General features: G+C 30.8%; 1 protein-coding gene across 2 annotated transcripts; it reads right to left on the bottom strand.

The window, feature by feature from the left end:
* Positions 1-7,571: 7,571 nt before the first annotated feature.
* On the bottom strand, positions 7,572-15,185 carry LOC111707132 (uncharacterized). Of its 2 annotated transcripts, none has more exons than XM_023480140.1 (9): positions 15,122-15,185; positions 13,642-13,902; positions 12,908-12,976; positions 12,036-12,168; positions 11,142-11,185; positions 10,294-10,386; positions 9,476-9,529; positions 8,678-8,831; positions 7,572-7,793 (listed from the first exon to the last, which is right to left on the bottom strand). In XM_023480140.1, exons 1-9 carry the CDS (start codon positions 15,147-15,149, stop codon positions 7,652-7,654), a joined length of 978 nt encoding a protein of 325 aa, XP_023335908.1. In that variant the 5' UTR covers positions 15,150-15,185; the 3' UTR covers positions 7,572-7,651. The 2 variants fall into 2 exon arrangements, with proteins under 2 accessions (XP_023335908.1, XP_023335909.1); XM_023480141.1 differs by having other exon boundaries at positions 12,036-12,165.
* Positions 15,186-20,767: the final 5,582 nt, after the last annotated feature.

Below are 20,767 nucleotides of genomic sequence, written 5' to 3'. Positions count from 1 at the left end.
ACTAAGTACAACCGGTTGCAGTCAAAACATAAACAAACAAAATGTAAACATAGCAGACGAAACTCTTACAGATTACAGCTTTCTCAGTAGGTATCACTATACTAAATCAAAGAATTATTTGAAAAGACGATATCGAATTCGTCACTGAATTCCCATGTTTTTTGGGACACCCTGTAGCTACGCTTGTTCCCTGTGTGCCATTTCTAGCCTGGATTAATAGCTGGGTTTGATAGCTACCGAGATCGCACCCAGTGGAAGTGGCGTTGATAGTTCGCGGGAGTGTAACCATGTGGATTGTGCCCTGGTTGACTTTGATAAGGGACGGGTTGAACCTGGATAGATACGTTTCGAGAACTTGTTATGGAGTAGGTGTTTACTACATACCCACCTCCCTCCCACCTCCCACAAAAGATCTATAAATGTAATTTATATTTTAATAATTCTTAGTTTCGTGATATTGAATGTGAGCATGCAAAACTATGCAAACGGGCCGATTCAAGTCCCTATTCAATTATCAATTCGAGCTTCTCTTCGAACCTCACGAATTTCGCCGATGATTCTGTTTTCAATTTACAAAATATCTAGAAAATTAGAAAATTATTATGAAGCAAACTTTTCTTACGACATCATGTCTTGCCTTTATCGAACTATTTTCAGAAACAGATTGATGAAATTTTGGCCGGATTGGTTCAGCAGTGATGGCGATTATTTTGATATAAGCCCCTGAACAAGCTAAATATATAGATATTAGATATATAACTGTTTGGAGTTGAAGGAGACTAAATACCAAGTATCTAGGGATTCGAGTTGCTTTCCTTCACTTTTATTATAGTAGCCTTTCCAGGTAGTTCTATCCTATCTATCTATCTATCTATCTATATATCTATCTATCTATCTAATTTTCTATCTATCTATCCTTCTATCTATCTATCTATCTATCAATCTATCTATCTATCTATCTATCTATCTATCTATCTATCTATCTATCTAATTTTCTATCTATCTATCCTTCTATCTATCTATCTATCTATCAATCTATCTATCTATCTATCTATCTATCTATCTATCTATCTATCTATCTATCTATCTATCTATCTATCTATCTATCTATCTATCTATCTATCTATCTATCTATCTATCTATTTATCTTTTTATTTATCTATCCAACTAACTAAATATCTATCTATTTATAAATAAATGAAAATTGTTTAACAACAGAAATTACATTGTTTTTTTTTCCCGGAAGTTTTCTTTTTTCTTTCTGGAACTTTTTCAATGCATTAGAGCTAGGCTGTCACAACAATCACTGTTCCTGATAACTTTCTGCAAAATCTAGATCTTGCATCCATGCTCGGAATTCCGGCATCCATGCTTGGAATTAATAAAATCAGACCATGGGAAAATGACATTATCTTTTTTCCCGAACAAATTTAAAATTGTATAAGATTTCCGTAACATCAACTTTATTTAATTAAATTACCCCTCCCCATCTGTCACTTTATCTCATTAAACTACCACTCCTTCCTCGCTGTAACTTTATCCCATTAAACTACCACTCCCCCCTCCCTGTAATTAAACAACCCTCTGTGTTCTTCCAAACTCTGTCCCCTTTTTTAACATTCTTGAAAAAGTTCGCAATCCATATTGATATTTTTGCAATAATGCAATTGCTATTTCTATGCACTTCTTGATCAAACAAATATAAAGATATTTAACATTATGTGCATTGGAATAGGACTCTTCAAACTTTATCGGAAAGAATTTTTCTTTTGATATAAAAAGAAAAAAGATCTTCTATTTGCAATATTTGTAACTCTAACCCTACTCCCATTCGAAGAAAATACAGCAGGATCCAAATCACGTTAGGCTGAAGAAAATTATTACTATTATAAAGATAATTTATTCACGCACAAAGATGCACTTACATATATAAATGGCATAGTTTAAAGGAATTGAGTCTTTGGAACAAAATCAAACATTTAAACCTCAATATCTTTAGAGCCCGATGTTGTAAACCTTTGATATTTCAAACTCAGAGTATTTGATCTAACAGAATTCATAGTTTGAAATACCTAAGTTCTACAACATTTAGTTCCAAAGATATAGGGATTAGAAAATCAGAGCTTGTGGCAAAGACTCAATTCCTTTGTTATGATACTTCGAATATATAGTTTTATAAAAGAAAATATGCAAAATTATGCACAAATACGTGACATTGATCATTACTCATTACATAACATATTTATCATTTCAGTCAGTATTACAAATTATTTATTCTTGTATTTAATATTTCTGGTAAAACCGGAACTTTCCATGCATTGTCCAGTGGAATATCAAAATATTTCATTTGTTTCTTGACCCTATTCCTGCCTGATTCCTCAGGCACACTGCCTGAATGACTACTTTTTACTGTAACAAACTAAATCTTTGTCTTGACGCACTTTCAATTTTCAGATTTTGATCAATTTTAGCTTTTTGGAAAGCTCATGACAAGTTTTACTAAGAAATTTTTGAAAATTATTTTCAAACAACCCGTCAAAAGAAATTTGCACATTTTTAGTTTTTCTTAATTACACATCAGGTTATTTCAAATTTTGCTAATTTATTTGCATATTTGAAATGACAAGGTTAAGAGCTTTTCGAAAATGTATATTTTATCATTTTTTAACCTTTTTTTGCAAACATTTTTACATTTTATAAAAAATTTGATTTTCTAAATTTCCAAATTTATTTTTAAATTCTAAAAGTAAATTATAAGAGCTTTCCAATGATGTATTATTTGGACATTAACACGGGATTTATGAGATTTAAAAGAATAAAATCTTTTATGTTTTCAATCAATCAGAGCATTGTAAAAGAAGAATTATAGTGTAAATTCTGATATGTAACCAGAGTCCGGACACATATACTTCTCTCGCACTTTTGGGTAAAACCTAAACACAGTAGTACAGTGAAAACCAGAAAAAATGGAACATATAAACAACATTATGGCAATACTTGTACGTGTATTTCATGTTGTTTAATTATAATCACTTATCAATTAAATCACTAATTTAGTAAACTGGGTTTGTTTAGACTGACATAATTGCTGTGTCTCATGTTCATTAAACTTTTTGAAGTTATACCTTGATTCTAAACGTCGTCTTCCCATTGCATAGTTTTCTGGTGATCACTGTACTAGTGTTGTCACGAAATATTAAGTCTCTTTTTCTTGCAGTGACTATAGAAATGAAGGTCGATTTTAAGACTTAACCTATGATAGGAATGAATGAATGAAAGATGAAAGGAAGGAAGGAAGGATGAAAGGAAGGAAGGATGGATGGAAGGATGAACGGAAGGAAGGATGAATGAATGAATGAATAAATTGATTAGATTGAAAGAATGTAAATGTTCCTGATGTCAGTGTGAGGTATTGTTAAAGATTCTCTTCTTATTCTCTAGATTGTTTCAATTTAAACCCAACTCACCACTTCTGTTCTACCATAGCTGATACATACTTACAGGGTGTTATACCATAGCTGATACATACTTACAGGGTGTTATACCATAGTTGATACATACATACAGGGTGTTCTACCATAGTTGATATATACATACAGGGTGTTATACTATAGTTGATACATACATACAGGGTGTTATACCATAGCTGATACATACATACAAGGTGTTAAACCATAGTTGATACATACATACATGGTGTTATACCATAGTTGATACATACATACAGGGTGTTATACCATAGCTGATACATACATACAGGGTGTTAAACCATAGCTGATACATACATACAGGGTGTTCTACCATAGTTGATACAAACTTACAGGGTGTTATACCATAGTTGATACATATATACAGGGTGTTATACCATAGTTGATACGTACATACAGGGTGTTATACCATAGTTAATACATACATTTTTATACTGCTGCAAAAATATACGGATTATAATATTTTCGTTTGTGGCAAAAGCTCAGTTCTTTTTCCAATCCAGTATTATTAAATTCTTTAGAATATTCCTTTGATCTAATATAGTTTAGATTTCTGGACAATTTTCAATTTTCTCTGGTTTCAAGACTTGAATTTATGGGACATGGTAGATTGAATATTTAGGAGATAGATATATAGAGATAGATATATAGAGATAGATTGATATTGAGCTAGATATACAGAGATAGATAGATATTAAGCTGGAAATATGGCGAGATAAATAGATATTGAGATAGAAATATCTATAAGGTATTGAGGTAGATAATTAGGAGATAGATATTGAAATAGATATATCATAATAGATATAGTAATAGATATATTTCGATAAATATTGAAATAGATATATTTAGATATATATTGAAGTAGAAAGATTTGGAGAATTAATAGATAAATAGATGAATAGATAAATAAATGAATAAATGAATAGATACAAAGATGAATAGATAATTAGATGAATAGATGAATAGATGAATAGGTGAATAGGTGAATAGATGAAAGGATGATTAGGTGAATAGATGAATAGATGAATAGATGAAAGGATGAATAAATAAATAGATGCATAGATGTATAGTTGAAAGGATGAATAGATGAATAGATGAATAGATTAATAGAATTATAGAAGAATAGATAGATGAATTGATGAATAGATTAACAGAATTATAGAAGAATAGATAGATGAATTGATGAATGATGCATAGATGAATATATGAATATATGAATAAATGAATAAATGAATAAATAAATAGATGAATAGACAAAAAATGAATAGATAAATAGATGAATAGATGAATAAATGAATAGGTGAATAGATGAATAGATAAATAGATGAATAGATGAATAGATGAAAGGATCAATAGGTGAATAGGTGAATAGGTGAACAGATGAAAGGATGAACAAATGAATAGATGAATAGATGAAAAGATGAATAGGTGAATATATGAATAAATGAATAGATAAATAGATGAATAGACGAAAAATGAATAGATAAATAGATGAATAGATGAATAAATGAATAGGTGAATAGATGAATAGATAAATAGATAGAGGGATACATTTTCAGATTTGTTGAATTGAATTTAAAGATTTATGAATTCAATTTCAGGGTTACGTAACCATACATTACATTCCTACATCACAACTGTTAAGAGGTGTTTTTCCTACATTTCATCATTTTATGCTCCCCCTTATTATTTTACTTTATGCTCCCCCTTATTATTTTACTTTATGCTCCCCCTCTTACATTATTTTACTTTATGCTTCCCCTCTTATATTATTTTACTTTATGCTCCCCCTTATTATTTTACTTTATGCTCCCCCTCTTATTATTTTACTTTATGCTCCCCCTGTTACATTATTTTACTTTATGCTCCCCCTTATTATTTTACTTTATGCTTCCCCTGTTACATGGTTTTACTTTATGCTCCCCCTTATTATTTTACTTTATGCTCCCCCTCTTACATTATTTTACTTTATGCTCCCCCTCTTATATTATTTTACTTTATGCTCCTCCTCTTACACTATTTTACTTTATGCTCCCCCTTATTATTTTACTTTATGCGTCCCCCTCTTACATTATTTTACTTTATGCTCCCCCTCTTACACTATTTTACTTTATGCTCCCCCTCTTACACTATTTACTTTATGCTCCCCCTCTTACATTATTTTCTTTATGCTCATGCCGCTATTATATTACGCCCCCCCCCTCCCCCACTAGATTACCTTACTTTATCGTCTTTGACTAAAATGACCTACCAATGATGCCCACAACAGAGGGACGTTAAATAACTTAACGTCTGTTGGGATAATTAAGCAAAATAGTGACCCACTGGGCCGCTTCACGAAGTTTTAGTATAAAAATTCCTAAATTTTAACACAAAACACGATACAAATGTGTGAACAAAACCTATATACTTATTTGGGAAAGTCAAATACTTAACAAAGGGTTTCTTCGACCAATGTTCTCTCAACAATGTTCTCTCAACCAGCACCTAAACTTTAAAATGTCTAACACTCCATTTTCCAAATGAGTAAGAGTAGAATACATTTAGATTTGCTGTTTTTCAATAAATTGAAACTTTTTCAGTTGAATTTAGCACGATTACTTTTAGGTGCTTTAAAGGATAGAACATCAAGTTGAACCTTGGACATTTCAAACTTTTTCTAGTTTATTTTTTAAATTACAAATGTTTAATAGTTTTGGATCTAAAAAAGACAAGTCTCTAGAGAAAAGGTTAAATGAGCAATAATTTTCTATTGTCAACAATTTTCTCAAGATGCAATGCACTCACACAAAAAGAAAACTCTCAACTCCTGACAAATAAAAATAAAATTCTATTCAAACCAATTATTGGTAAAAGCTAAAATCAGAACTTTTGTGCTGTAAATCTAGCAATCAAGCATTGTCCTCCCTCTCTTGCAGACATACTTCAAAATTCAAAATCTCTTAGATATCCCCATGGTGGTAATACTCTGCAGGAATAAATCTAATTGAAGAACAAAACATTTCTCCTAAATTTAAATGTGCCCACATAGTATATCTAGCTCAAGCGTTCACGACTAACAATACTCCACACAAAAGTTTCGATCTTTGGCTGTTCAGCACATTTGACCTTCTAGAAGTTGACTCTAAAATGTATGAAAAGCTATTGCCTCCAGATTTTAAAGAAATTTGTGAAAATATTATTTAAAAATCCGCTAATTTCTGTTGGCAAAGTATTGGCATTGTTTGCAGTGAAATTTCGAGGTAACAATTGATCATAGTCTTAAACTAATTTACTGAATGATTTCGAGTTAACAATTAATCATAGTCTTAAAGTAATTTACTGAATGATTTCGAGGTAACAATTGATTATAGTCTTAAACTAATTTACTGAATGATTTCGAGGTAACAATTAATCATAGTCTTAAACTAATTTAATGAATGATTTCGAGGTAACAATTGATCATAGTCTTAAACTAATTTACTGAATTTTTTCTAGGTAACAATTGATCATAGTCTTAAAATAATTTACTGAATGATTTCGAAGTTAATGAAATAAGATTACAGTTGCAAGGAACCCAAAAAGTAGTAAAAAGTATAATCCTTTGTGGGTAACCCTGTATAAGCTTATACAATTATGAAAATGTATCATACCGGCAAAGTTTAAATGAAATTTGACCAAATTGTTAAAAATAATTTAAACTTCAGCAAAACTTTGTATAATTTGAACCCCTAGTTTACAGAAGTGTAGTTAACTAGGCTTTTAGGACGCTTCGCACCCTTATTCTATTTCAACTGTGATCATGTGCTCTTTGTAAACATTGTAAAACAAAAAAACCCCAAAAATTTTGCGGATTTTATAAAGAATCTTGTGGATTTTCAAAATTTTCAAAAATCGACTTTTGTTAGTGGCAAATTTTTGAAAATTCGATTATCATTCATGAACATTCCCTGGGGTAGACAGACAAGCATTTTCTCGTTACAGGCAGTCTTTAAATATATAGATGTCGAAGCATTTACTCGTACCAGTCAGTCAAGTGTTATTCTACCATTACACCTGATATAATTGGACCCAGCGCAATCAATGCACAAGAAAAAGACTACGTGGATCTATTTGAAATGTATTTTTAAATGTAATTCTCAACAATTATATAACATTTATACAATTTACAATTTTTAACTTATCTATTTTAGGTACTCAATGATATTCGGAAAGTCAAAAACCGGAAAGCTAATTCCGGAAAAATATGTTTCCGCTACAGTTTTGAATCCACGGTAAATGGAACTCTGTCCACCAAGATCTACCACTCCAAATTCTTCAATCAACCTGAAACAGATATTTCAGTTGTATTGTGAGGAAACCTATACAGTGAGACTCCTAAAACGATGGACCATGAAGACGATATTTAAGCAATTTTATGCATTTTTGATGGTATTTAAAGCACATTTATAGGGAAATGGACAATTTCTGTGTTCCATGTACATTGGACTATCTCATATTAAAGATGTCAATGTCAGATTTACAATGGTGCCTTTAAAAGCTTTGTCTGATCAAGTATGGATTAGATGTTAATATTTTTGTTTTTTAACTGTTCATTTTTATCTGTGGGTTTTCGTCAAAAGTAAATTTAGCATTTCATGCATATAAGAAACATTTGAGAAATTGCCAGAACTATAACACTTAATTTTCGAGTCAGAAAAACAGATTCGTCAAATCCTTTAATTCAAAACATCGCTATGGATTTTTTTTATCTGTAACTAAAAGCAAGATTTTAAACTATACGAGCTAACAATCATACAAGTTAAAATATTCTAAGCAACGTTTCTATTTAAAAAATTGATATTTGCTCATATTTACATTTACATATTTATAAAATAACATATTTACTTACTTTGCTGCTAAAATATCATATTTATTTACTTTGCTGCTAAAATATCATATTTACTTACTTTGCTGCTAAAATATCATATTTATTTACTTTGCTGCTAAAATATCATCTTTACTTACTTTGCTGCTAAAATATCATATTTACTTACTTTGCTGCTAAAATATCACATTTGTTTACTTTGCTGCTAAAATATCACATTTACTTACTTTGCTGCTAAAATATCATATTTACTTACTTTGCTGCTAAAATATCATATTTACTTCCTTTGCTGCTAAAATATCATATTTACTTACTTTGCTGCGAAAATATCATATTTACTTACTTTGCTGCTAAAATATCGCTGCCTAGAAGAAGAGCAACACTAATGGCTGCTGCAAATGAACCAACCAGTGCTAGTAGAGGAAGGAAGACGATCACTAGAACTGCAGAGATTATTATGAAGAAAACCAAACCAAACCCACGAGCTACATGCGCACCTGAATATTAACACAAGTTTACAGAAAATAGTTTCTTAATGGGATTGTCCATACTATTTTAATTGAAAGAGTTGAATATTGAGCATTGGCCTTTACACGATGAAATACTTTTTAAAGAGAAATGGTCAAAGTTTTGAAATTTACGTTTACTATTTGCTTAAACAGGTATTTGACAAAATTTTGTTGAAAAACACTAAACTGCTCTTTAAACAAGTAAATAAAACTTTATGACATATTTTTCTTGAATAAATATTTTGTAGGAAAATTGCAATTTCCAGATTTAAATACGAAAAAAGCAACGTAGGGGGGAAAGTAGTTAAAGTGCACAGCTGTGAATTGTTGATACACTTTGTACAGGAGAATTTGACCCTCCATTAGAGGTGAGTTAAATGTCATATTCACAACGGTACCATTGCAGTTACATTGACCACGGGCAGCCTTAGTACATTTGAATTTCCGAGCCGTGTCAACTTTTCTGGTCCCAGTTTGTACTGTACCTAGCTCTATGGACTGGACTAGCCGGTGGAACTGGTTGACGCGGTCAGACTTTATGCTTCATACAGGTTGAATTTACTTTTACTAAAGGGGCAGATTTGCGTGTGACAGTCCATTTAAACAAAAGATTAAATACAAAAATAAATTACCTAAAGTGTCTTCAAAATATTCCACAGATTCGTCCAGTATTCCTCTGTAGTCTCCTTAATAGTCAAAATTAGAGCTTAAGTTGACTTTAAAATTCGAAAAAGGCGACTTAAAGTTTTGGTCAAGAAAGGCGTATATTTGTTTGCGGGGAAAATTGTATATTTATATAATAAAACAAGATATTCGTATATATACATATATGTTGCCTATAGCCCGCCAAACGACTGGACCGATTGGGCTGAATTTTTTGTGGACACTCATGGGTGGCCGGGGAGTTTTATAGGCTAAACAAAATTCGAAAAAAAATTTTCAACATTTTTTTTTCAACATTTTTTTACCACGAGCGGCCATTCAGTTAGTTCTTAATAATTGGATGAAGAAAAGTTATTTTGTTAATGCAGCGCAGAACTTTGAACAGTGTAATCATATGTTCCTCTAGAGGTAAAAATCTATAATATAAAGGATGTTCCAATGAACATGGTATTCCTGGGAACGTCCTAAACTATAAATTACCAGATACATGCCAAACAGAGCGTACAAAAAATGTATTGAATTGAAATCAGATAAGTTTCAAACCAATTTCATAAAAAAACCTGTGACGAAAAAAAAATCTGAAAGTTTTATCTTAGTTCCCACGTTTTTGCGACAACCTGTATAACTGTTCTTTTCTTAAAAGGTATAAAAAAGTACTCTACAATCTAGGATCCTTGGAATCGATTGCTAGCACCAGCAGAAGATATATCAATGGTTTTAAAGTCCATCACAGGGTGCCTCCCCCCCTCCAAAAAAGGTTTCTTTTGGGACACACTGTAGTTTTTACCTGACGAAATAAAGTTTTGAACTCTGCTGAACAAAGTTGAGTAATCGTAGTTGACAATATAGGCGCCAGGAGACTTATCACTCACAATAAACTCTAGTAGAAAATAATGAACAAATAAAAAAAATCAAGAAATATTTTCTTCTGTTTTATATATTTGGCTTGGATTTTTTAAAGTACCTCATATGACCCTAGGAGTTGTGTACTGCCGGTCATAATTAACAAATTTTTCATAGATTTAAATTTTTGAAAATTCATTAATGAAAACAGAAACATTTCGGGAAATTTTAGTTTCAAGATGTAAGAAAAGAAAATGGCGGCTGATTGAAGAGAAAATGCCGGCTGATAGAATAGAAAATGTTGGCTGATAGAAGAGAAAATGGCGGATTATAGAAGAGAAAATGGCGGCTGATAGAAGAAAAAATTGCGGCTGATAGAAGAGAAAATGGCGGATTATGATTATAGAAGAGAAAATGGCGGCTGATAGAAGAAAAAATTGCGGCTGATAGAAGAGAAAATGGCGGATTATAGAAGAGAAAATGGCGGCTGATATAAGAGAAAATGGCGGCTGATAGAAGAGAAAATGGAGGCTGATAGAATAGAAAATGGCGGCTGATAGAAGAGAAAATGGCGGATTATAAAAGAGAAAATGGCGGCTGATAGAAGAGAAAATGGCGGATTATAGAAGAGAAAATGGCGGATTATACAAGAGAAAATGGCGGCTGATAGAAGAGAAAATGGCAGATTATAGAAGAGAAAATGGCGGATTATAGAAGAGAAAATGGCGGCTGATAGAAAAGAAAATGGCCGCTAAAAAGGAAATAGATTTTAATTGTTAATAAAAATTTTACCTATCAGATGCTTTACAGAGTCAACAAGAGAACTATAGTCATAACTATGAAAATGTTTTTGAAAATAAAAGTTTTTTATTACTTATTGTCTTTATTTCTATACAAATTTTTTTGATGAGATAACTTGTTTTAAACCGTTCTCCAAGGAGGACCCTGAATATATCCTAATTGTTTGTAGCTCTATCTAATGGCATGCATGATTTACAACCGTACCCTTTAGACATTTATTTGTTCAAAAGAGCTTAATTCTAAAATTCTAATAATTACCTCCAAATTTATTTATATGAGCAGATTACTTTTGTTGTTTGTAGATATGTCACAATTGAAAATACTGACATTTTTAAGAGATAAACATGGTTTCAAATTCATTCCAGATCAGACAAAACTTTATAAGGGAATCTTTTGCATCGGACATGCCAATCGATTAATGGAGAATTACTTGAAATTTAAATTTGGATAAAAATACAACTAGTAGTTGCTGATAACACCATTTATAATACATGGATACCCACACAGTATGAGTCTGTAAAGACGACCTTAGAGCTCTTGAAATATGACGATCTCATGGTTGATTTGAATCTTCTGTTCTAGATAGGAAACAGACAGTATTAATTTCACACGTTCGTCTCTGAATTCTCATTCTTTGTGGGTAACCCCGTATATATACAGCTGACTACTAACAGCATGGTTGTATTTTCTTAATTTTAGCAGGAAATAGTATTAGTGGACACAACAGGATAACAAAGACGATTTTTAAACACTTAGTTCAGATCTTTTTCTGATCCCAACTTCATTCTATAAGTGAACCCCTAATTTTTAAATAATTTTTTTTAATATTATATATATGTGTAATTAGAAAATGGTTAATCAATTAATTATCAAAAATCAAATTTCCTTAATGCGTAGTTGAAGGGAGAGGAAGGTTCCGTAAAAAACTTTACAACTCCTTCCGTCCATCCTTCCGGAAATACTGTTTCCGGAAATATATCCGTCAACTGCTCCCAACTGTAGAAATCATACACATCTACTAAAATATAGAAAATTATAGCATAAAAAAAACTTAGTTATTGAAGCGAAATGTGAAATGGGCCAAATGTGGAGACCATGAAATATCGTCTTCACAGCTCGGAAGCTGGGAGAACCAAACCAAATATATTTATTAAATCCATCTTGTAAGTTAGACAAAATATATATCTTCAGTTCGTTTATATCTTTGTTATTTTGCGTCGCTACACAAATTTAATTTTTAAAACATCCTTAATTATATAATCCCTAATGATCACCTTATAATCCCAATTTATTACTTTCTTACTCTCTCAAGAGATCCTCTATTTAAAATAGTGACATGTACGATTTACAATGGTACCTTTTAACCATTTAGAGCTGTGCACCAATTAATGAGATATTGTCGTTTTTTAACTTGAATAATTGCTGAATACTACCAATTTCTTTCGTTCTCATTGCATTTATCCGCAATTTACTTTTACAGATAACTGCAAATGTAAATAATGAATTTGTATGACAGAAAATCATGGATAACTCCATCTTTATTTTTAGTCAAACAAAGGTTATAGAGTAGCGTGTAAATTGAACATTATTCTCTTTAATCAGGGAGTCTCTTGAAACTACAAAAACAGTTCCTGTAATGATCCCAACTGACTGCTGTCAATATTAAAACTTGTTCAGTTCTGAAGTTTTCAGTGCAAATAAAACATTTTTAACCCTGAGAAAACATAACTATGTTCTTCAATATTACTTTATACCACCTGAATCATATCTATCGATTTCATCATCAGTTAGTTCCTCATCATCAGCATCCGGAATATCTGTTTTATCTATATATAAAGTCTCTGTTTGTTTGTTTGGATGTCATATTTCAAAGCAGGAACGCCTTGACCGATTTGCCTCAAATTTTAATTTCGGAAGTCGGGAGACACACAGCATTATTCTTTGTTTGGTTTTGAGATTCTAAGTTGAGAGGGTCCACTTCTATATGGAAAAATAGCTAAAATCGCAATTTACGACCAAGTGCGGGTAAACGGCGGGAGAAACAATGAGTACAATGGGCAACGGTGGGTTCTCACTTCTCAAGCTAAGTTTAGGTAAAAATAATAAAAAGCCTGAAATTTTTTCCATACCTCTTGAAGAAAAAAAACACTATTTAATTACTCTAATATGGTTAAAAGATAGACGAATTGCAATTTTTAGAATTAATGGAACTGTTAGGGTAAGAAGGGAAGAAGCTTAAATAATAAATCAAAAAAATAATTAATTATTGAAATATTTATGTTTTTAGCTATAAAAAAATAAATATTTTCATTCGTGGTTTCCCTATAAAACTGATTTATGTAAGAGAAACTCTTGATAAAAATTGTGAGAAAAAGATAGAAATGCGACGATATCTTCTATATTATTGATCTTATAAAGTTTATAAAGTTATGATGATATATGTAAAATAGTTAAAATATAAAAGTAAAAAGAATATATAATATATTCCAACCTGTTGTAGTGAATACTTCTTGTAATAAATTGTCCCGATCTGGGTAAGATATATCTTTTTTTGTTTCATTTTTCATTTCTTTTTCATTTTCATCATCCTGTTCTTTTCTGTACAGTTCTTTAGCTTGGTTTTCGTGGATTTCTAATTCTTCTTTCTTGACGGATTTTTGTTTAGGCAAAATATTTTCATGATTTTTCTCAAGATTATTTCTAGTTCCCTCGATTACTGGGCTGCCAGACAACGCTGTGAGAAAATAGCTGACTAAAATTATCATTTTGATAATCATCTTTTTACTCACTCTGATATTTCCGCGTCCTAATAGTAAAATGCCTCGTAAGGACTTCTGATTTACAAAGGCAGTTCAGATTACAAAAATTTTTATAATTCCGACATTGTTCTCCTGCAACAAAAATGTGCGATCCACTTTTGTGGAGAAATAATCAGTTTTAAGAATTATCAACATGGAGCATTAATTTATTCTTGATTTTTCAAAGTTTAAAGGGAGTGACCGGCTATGTAAGGTAGTCTAATTGCAAGCATGCAGTCTTGTGGAAAACTTCTTTCGGATTCATTTGAGACATATTAAACCTTTTAAAGATCTGTAAATCCTGAGCTTGAGTTTTTTTTAAATTATTAAAGAACGACGGCATAAAATGTAAAAAAAATTCTATAGTAATCTAATTAGTTGTTTAGGAACAGGTTGAGAAAATAAAATTAATCTTATCATCGAAAATAAGTAATCTTGTTCAATTATTAGTTTCTATTTTCTCATTATTCTGGTTTCTCATTATTCACAAAGATTTTCTGCAGATTTTCTGGAATATTATTGAAAAGACGACATTTGAAGAATTTTAATAAATCTGCGAATAAATTCAAAGAAAATAAGAAATTCAATATACTGATGAGAACGAAATAATTGATTCTAGCATTGATTCATTGACAAATTTCTTTTGAGAAATATGTTCCTAACCATCTAATTAGATTACTGTATAATTTCTACCTTATTTTTCGTCGTCGTTATTTAATAATTAAAAAGAAACTAATTCTGAAAACGTATCCACCCCCAGAGTAAGAGTTTTGAACGTCGAAGTTGCGCTCAAACTCAGGATTTACAGATCTGCATTCTCAGTTCAACTACCTTACAAGAATAGATGCATTACTGTTCGTTTAGTATTCGAGGAGGTTAAAAGCATTAAATTTTGATAATTTTGATAATTCACATAATAGTTTCCTATGACTAAAATATTTCATTAATTATTTTTGTGAAAATTGATTCCATGTCAGGCTGTGACATCCGTCTTGTGTTTACTTTTCCGCCCAAAGACAGTACACTGCAGTCCAAAATGCGTACACCTCTGAAAGAAGTTTCCTTGCATTAGTACCTTAATTGAATTTAAATATGCTAAATAATATAAAATGGAATACTAAAATATTTCTCAAACATTGTTTTTCAAAATATGAAATGAAAATGATAATATTCCTAATAATATTGTTTGAGTTGAAACCATTTTGCTCCTCAATGTTCCTCAGCTACTGATGTAATCGGTCAGTCTGACCTGCCCCCTCCCCATCTTCCTATTTATCTTTGTATTATCTATCTTTTTCTATCTTTGTATTCTATATCTTTTTCTATCTTTGTATTGTCTATCCTTTTCTATCTTTGTACTATCTATCTTTTTCTAACTTGTATTATCAATCTTTTTTTTCTTCCATATTTTTCTCTGTTTATTTTTCCTAATACTGGATTTCATATAATCGATTATATTTATCTTGAAAAAAAATAATCTTTTAATAACTTGTAGGCATCTTGTAGACCTTTATTTTTAGATTAAAAAAATTTCCCGCATTTGCTCTGCTCCTTACTAAGGAAAACGACATTTGATTTCTTCAAAACATATTTCATAGTTTCACGCAACCTTTGCTCGATGTTTATTCGATAGATATCTATCATTAGTGCAACTTTTCCCCGCTAGAGCTCTCTGTATGCCGGAAATATGATTTATAATTCTTTATGTTCAATGATAATATAGAGTCTGATTTATTGTATCAATTTGGACTTTAAGAAAAACTTAATTTGAAACTTTGATATTGTGAAAACTTACTATTAGATAACTTCTCATTCTTAGTAGCATTAGTTTAAAAACATAAATATCTTTGTTCATCATAGCACCCTTTGCTAATTTGAATGTGAAATAATATGATATAATTTTCTTAACATATTATTTGTAGAGAAGCTCTGTGTTTCCATTCTACTAAGGAATTCTGTTGTCGTCATTGTATTCTGAGTGTCCTGAAGTGTTAGATGCATAGCTCGGCTTTTAAGCGGGACTATAAAAGGAAACCTAAAATAGATTAAATAATATTCAACAATGCTATATTAGAATAAATAGTTAGCATTTAGTAAATTTAGAAGTATGTTATTTCAATGATCAATATGTTATATTGAAAGAAATTGAAATTGTAAGACAGACAAAATTTTATTAATGCAGTCCTAGAAAACATTGTTCCTGTATTCGACACAATCATATTTCATCATTTAACCTTTGATTTTGATCGACCTAAAGCTGTTTCCCTTCTCCAATGGGGGGGGGGGGGTTGTACCATTAACATTTAAATAGATAGAAAGATATTTACTTTTTTATTTGACAACGACATCAACTATACATTATGTTTCATGCTTTGACATCAATCTTCGGTATAGTAGTTTGATATAAAGATAGATATATAGATAAATAGATAAGTATATAGATAGATAGAGATATAGATATATAGATAGAATAGAGATAGATGGATATATTACAATAAATATACCTTTATAGATAGATAGTAGTTAGGCAGCTAATAGTATGCGTAGAGTATATAGTATACACCACACAAAACCTGTCTTTATACATAAAGAATAATACCCAGAAAACTTTCTAAAGAACACGCAGCCTCTACCTTTACTAAACCTAATTGTATAATTCCCGAAAATAATGTAGCTTAGCGTCCATATTTAATCAGAAATTTGTAATATTCGACTCGGATCGTAAACACATTTATTTAATTCCATATTCCATTCCATGATTTGTTTGGAATTTAAATTGATTTATTTACGATTAAGTCGAATATATACAGATATTTAAATATACAAGTGAGGTAGGAGTCCGTAGTGTTCCTAATGTATATAGTGCGAGCATTGTCACACCACCGTGTACGTGTACAGCACCCGCGCTTCTGCTGTTTTGTAGTATAGTTCCACATTTCTCCACTGGGGGTCTCTGTATTCCGTAGATATAAACGCTATTTTAAGAAAATAACCATTTGAAATCAAATAAATTGAAATTGATTATGCAACAAAGAAATATAATTGATAAATTTCACATATTTAAAAGAATTTATTTATTTTTTACTAAAAACGAATTATGAAGAACTCTTTTACTGTACTTTAAAGACAACAATTGAAACTTGTTCCTTCATTACTATAAGTGATATTTCCAAATCGCAGGTATCAAAGACCTTTTGCAACAAGTATGGCTTGGTAGCAATTAATTTGATTGAAAATTGCGAGAAGGCTGAAATTGCGTTGTATATAAGATTATCGCGCAAAGTCCTCTGACAGAATATGATTAATATGTAGTGCTTTCATCTGTAAAATGTCTCCATTTGATTGACAAAGCTGATTACCCATTACTTTGAAGTTGTTCAGTTCTTTCTAGATTAGAAACTTACCCTTATGATATAGTTGAGTAAAATTCTGTACGACATGAATCATATATTTAAATGAAATTAATATATATTTTACAAGTGTGTTTCTATTCATTGGATTTATTTAATCCATGGGTTTTAACTATTGAGTAATTTTATGCTCTAAACCTTTTGTATAAATAAGTATAGACAGGGGTGCTTTAGGGAATTTTTTTTTTCATATGGGTGGGTGGGGGGAGCTCAGCATTCATTGGGGCCCAAAAATCTCCTGAAAACCTGATCTAAGTAAATAGATACATAAATAGATAGAAATGGTTGAATAGATAGACAGATAGGTTAGTTAGATAGATAGTTAAAAAGAAAGTTAATTAGATACGTAGGTAGTTAGATAGATAGTTAGTTAGATAGCTAGTTGGTGCGATAGATAGCTAGTTAGATAAATAGGTAGATAGAAAGATATTTAGTTCTATAGATAGTAAGAAAGATAGATATGTATTTACTAATTAGACGGACAGTTAGTTAGATATACAGTTAATTAAAGAGATAGTTAGTTAGATAGAAAGATAGTTAGATAAATAGATAGTTAGATAAATAGATAGTTAGATAAATAGATATTTAGATAAATAGATAGTATAGTTGGATAGATAGTTAGTTAGATAGATAGTTAGTTAGAGAGATAGTTAGTTAGATAGATAGTTAGATAGATAGTTAGTTAGAGAGATAGTTAGTTATAGAGATAGATAGTAGATATATAGGTAGATAGATAGTTAGATAGATAGTTAGTTAGATAGATTGATAGAATTAATTAGATATATAGATATAAATGTAGATAGATAGTTAGTTAGATAGATGGATAGTTATTTGGATAGATAGTAAAAGGGATAGATAGGTAATTACTAATTAGATTGATAGTTAGTTAGTTAGAGAGATAGTAAGATAGATATATAGTTAGATAGATAGATAGTTTGATAGTTAGTAAGGTAGCCAGATAGATAGATAGTTAGATAGATAGTTAGTTTGATAGTGTACACCAAACTCATGACCTTCTACCATAGTTAGAACCATAGTCACACTATGGTTACGCTTAACCAGAGCTGTGTAGATAGATAGATACGACCTGTAGTTGTACTGTAACAGTGGGCGAGTTTTGTTGATCTTTTACGATCAGCAATTCAAGGATTTTTTGGATCTCTGAGATCATAGCTACCAAGGGGAATCATGCCCCCTTTCCCCCCCCCCCCCTTAAAGGGAGGGCTTTGGGTATGTAAGAAAAGTCAGAAAATTTCAACAGCCTCAGACCAATACTTTTTGAGTTATGTAAAAAAAACTACAGGGGGGGGTCAAATTGACCCCCCCCCCTAGCAGGAATAGGGTTAAGTTTTCTCCTCTATGGATCTCTGTATGCTTTACATATAAATACACTTTCTTTTTTTTTCTTTGTTTTAATCAAACTTTTCTAAGTTTGAATGAAATATTGGAGGATTTAAACAATTTTTTGCAAATAATAACCTCAAGATCAAGAACTCCTTTTTTACTTTTATAAAAAAAATTCTGAAAGTTTATGAAGTGTTGTTAAGGGGTATTCAAATCATCTTACGGTACAATTTAGTTCATAATACATATTTACACACATTTACATACTTACATTATAGGAATGCAATCTTTTAAAGACACTTTTAAATAAACACATAATATTTTTAATAAACACATAATATCTTTAATAAACACATAATATTTTTAATAAAAACATAATACGGAATATAGAATACGGAATTGCATCAAGAAATAATATGTACTGCTGTTTTTAGGAGGAATGTTAACACAAGCAGTGCTAAGCTGGATTTGTTAGCATACCTTCCATAATGTAATGGAAGTTTTATTCTGTTCCAATTCAGTGGCTGCTTTCAGGAAGGGGTGAGAGGGGGACGTCCCACACCTGATTACAATGTCTCCCTTTTTTGAAAATGGGGGGGGGGGACATAATCTGAAAAATATTGCAATCTCTTTTTCATCTTTTTATCGTTTTGTTTTCTATCTCTGTATTCTCTGCTATTTTCGACTCTCTTTGTTTTTGTATCTTTTCCCATTTTTTTGCCTCAAGTTACGCGAAATTACAGCATAATTTTGCGCAATCAAAGTTTCGCTAATTACGCGTAATTATTACAAAATTTCGCGAAATAACATTGTAGAACTGACGCAAAATTACGCCGTAATTTCGTGAAATTGAAGTTTCGCCAATTACGGGTAATCCTGCAAAATTACACGAAGTGAAAATTATTTCGCGTAACTGCACGTAATATCGCGTAAGTGAATAATCTATTACGTTGGAAACCCTAAATTTATTGCCTGCTAGCTGGAGGAGGCACATGGCACACCTAGATTCCGACCACCATTATCACAACTTACCATTTTTTCTTCCGACCACTCCTTCTTTTCGTCAAACATTGTTTACAGTCTTTTTAAAGTACTTTAAACTGTTATATTTTTATTTTGAGCCATGCTATGTTGTTTTTAATGGTTTAAAATATCCTATTAAGGTTTTTGTTATTTAAAGAAAAACCTGTTATGAAGGTACAGTAGGCATAAAACAATTCATACAAAGTTTTGTTTCACATTCCCTCAAGCAAATCAAAACCAATTGCTATGGTCCGGAGGAAAAACAGGTGTGGCACACACATTTTATGTTCTTTGCTAAATTGGGCTTAAATATCGTAAATTTTTTAAAACAAAATTCATTTTAAACAAAACTATACCATATTGAATAAGATAACGCGTCGTTGCTTAAATTTAAAAATGTTAAAAGGCTTTTTAAAACACAGCAGCAATGCCTGGACAAAAAATGGTGTCTTGATTAGGACCAAGTTAAGATTCTTCTGAAAAATATATATTGTTTAATTGGTTTGTGCTTAATATCTTCTCCCAATGTTAAAATTTTGCATAGTGTTTGTAAAAAGGTTTGAAAATGTTTAAAACTTCTCAAATTTTTCCAAAACCTTTTTTCTAGTCAAAAAACCTGTCTATCTTTGTAATCTCTATCCTTTTCTTTCTTTGTATTCTCTATCCTTTTCTATCTTTGTATTCTCTATCCTTATCTATCTTTGTAATCTCTATCTTTTCTATCTTTGTATTCTCTATCCTTCTCTATCTTTGTAATCTCTATCTTTTACTATCTTTGTATTCTCTATCTTTTACTATCTTTGTAGTCTCTCTTTTTTATATCTTTGTATTCTCTATACTTTTCTATCTTTGTATTCTCTATCTTTTCTTTCTTTTTATTCTTTATCCTTTTCTATCTTTGTATTCTCTATCCTTTTCTTTCTTTGCATTCTCTATCCTTTTCTTTCTTTGTATTCTCTATTCTTTTCTATCTTTGTATTCTCTATCCTTTTCAATCTTTGTATTATCTAACTTTTCTATCTTTGTATTCTCTATCTTTTCA

Source organism: Eurytemora carolleeae, unplaced genomic scaffold (assembly GCF_000591075.1).
Source record: "Eurytemora carolleeae unplaced genomic scaffold, Eaff_2.0 scaffold587, whole genome shotgun sequence".
NCBI classification, from domain to species: Eukaryota; Metazoa; Arthropoda; class Copepoda; order Calanoida; family Temoridae; genus Eurytemora; species Eurytemora carolleeae.
This window is presented reverse-complemented; position numbering and strand designations above follow the sequence as displayed.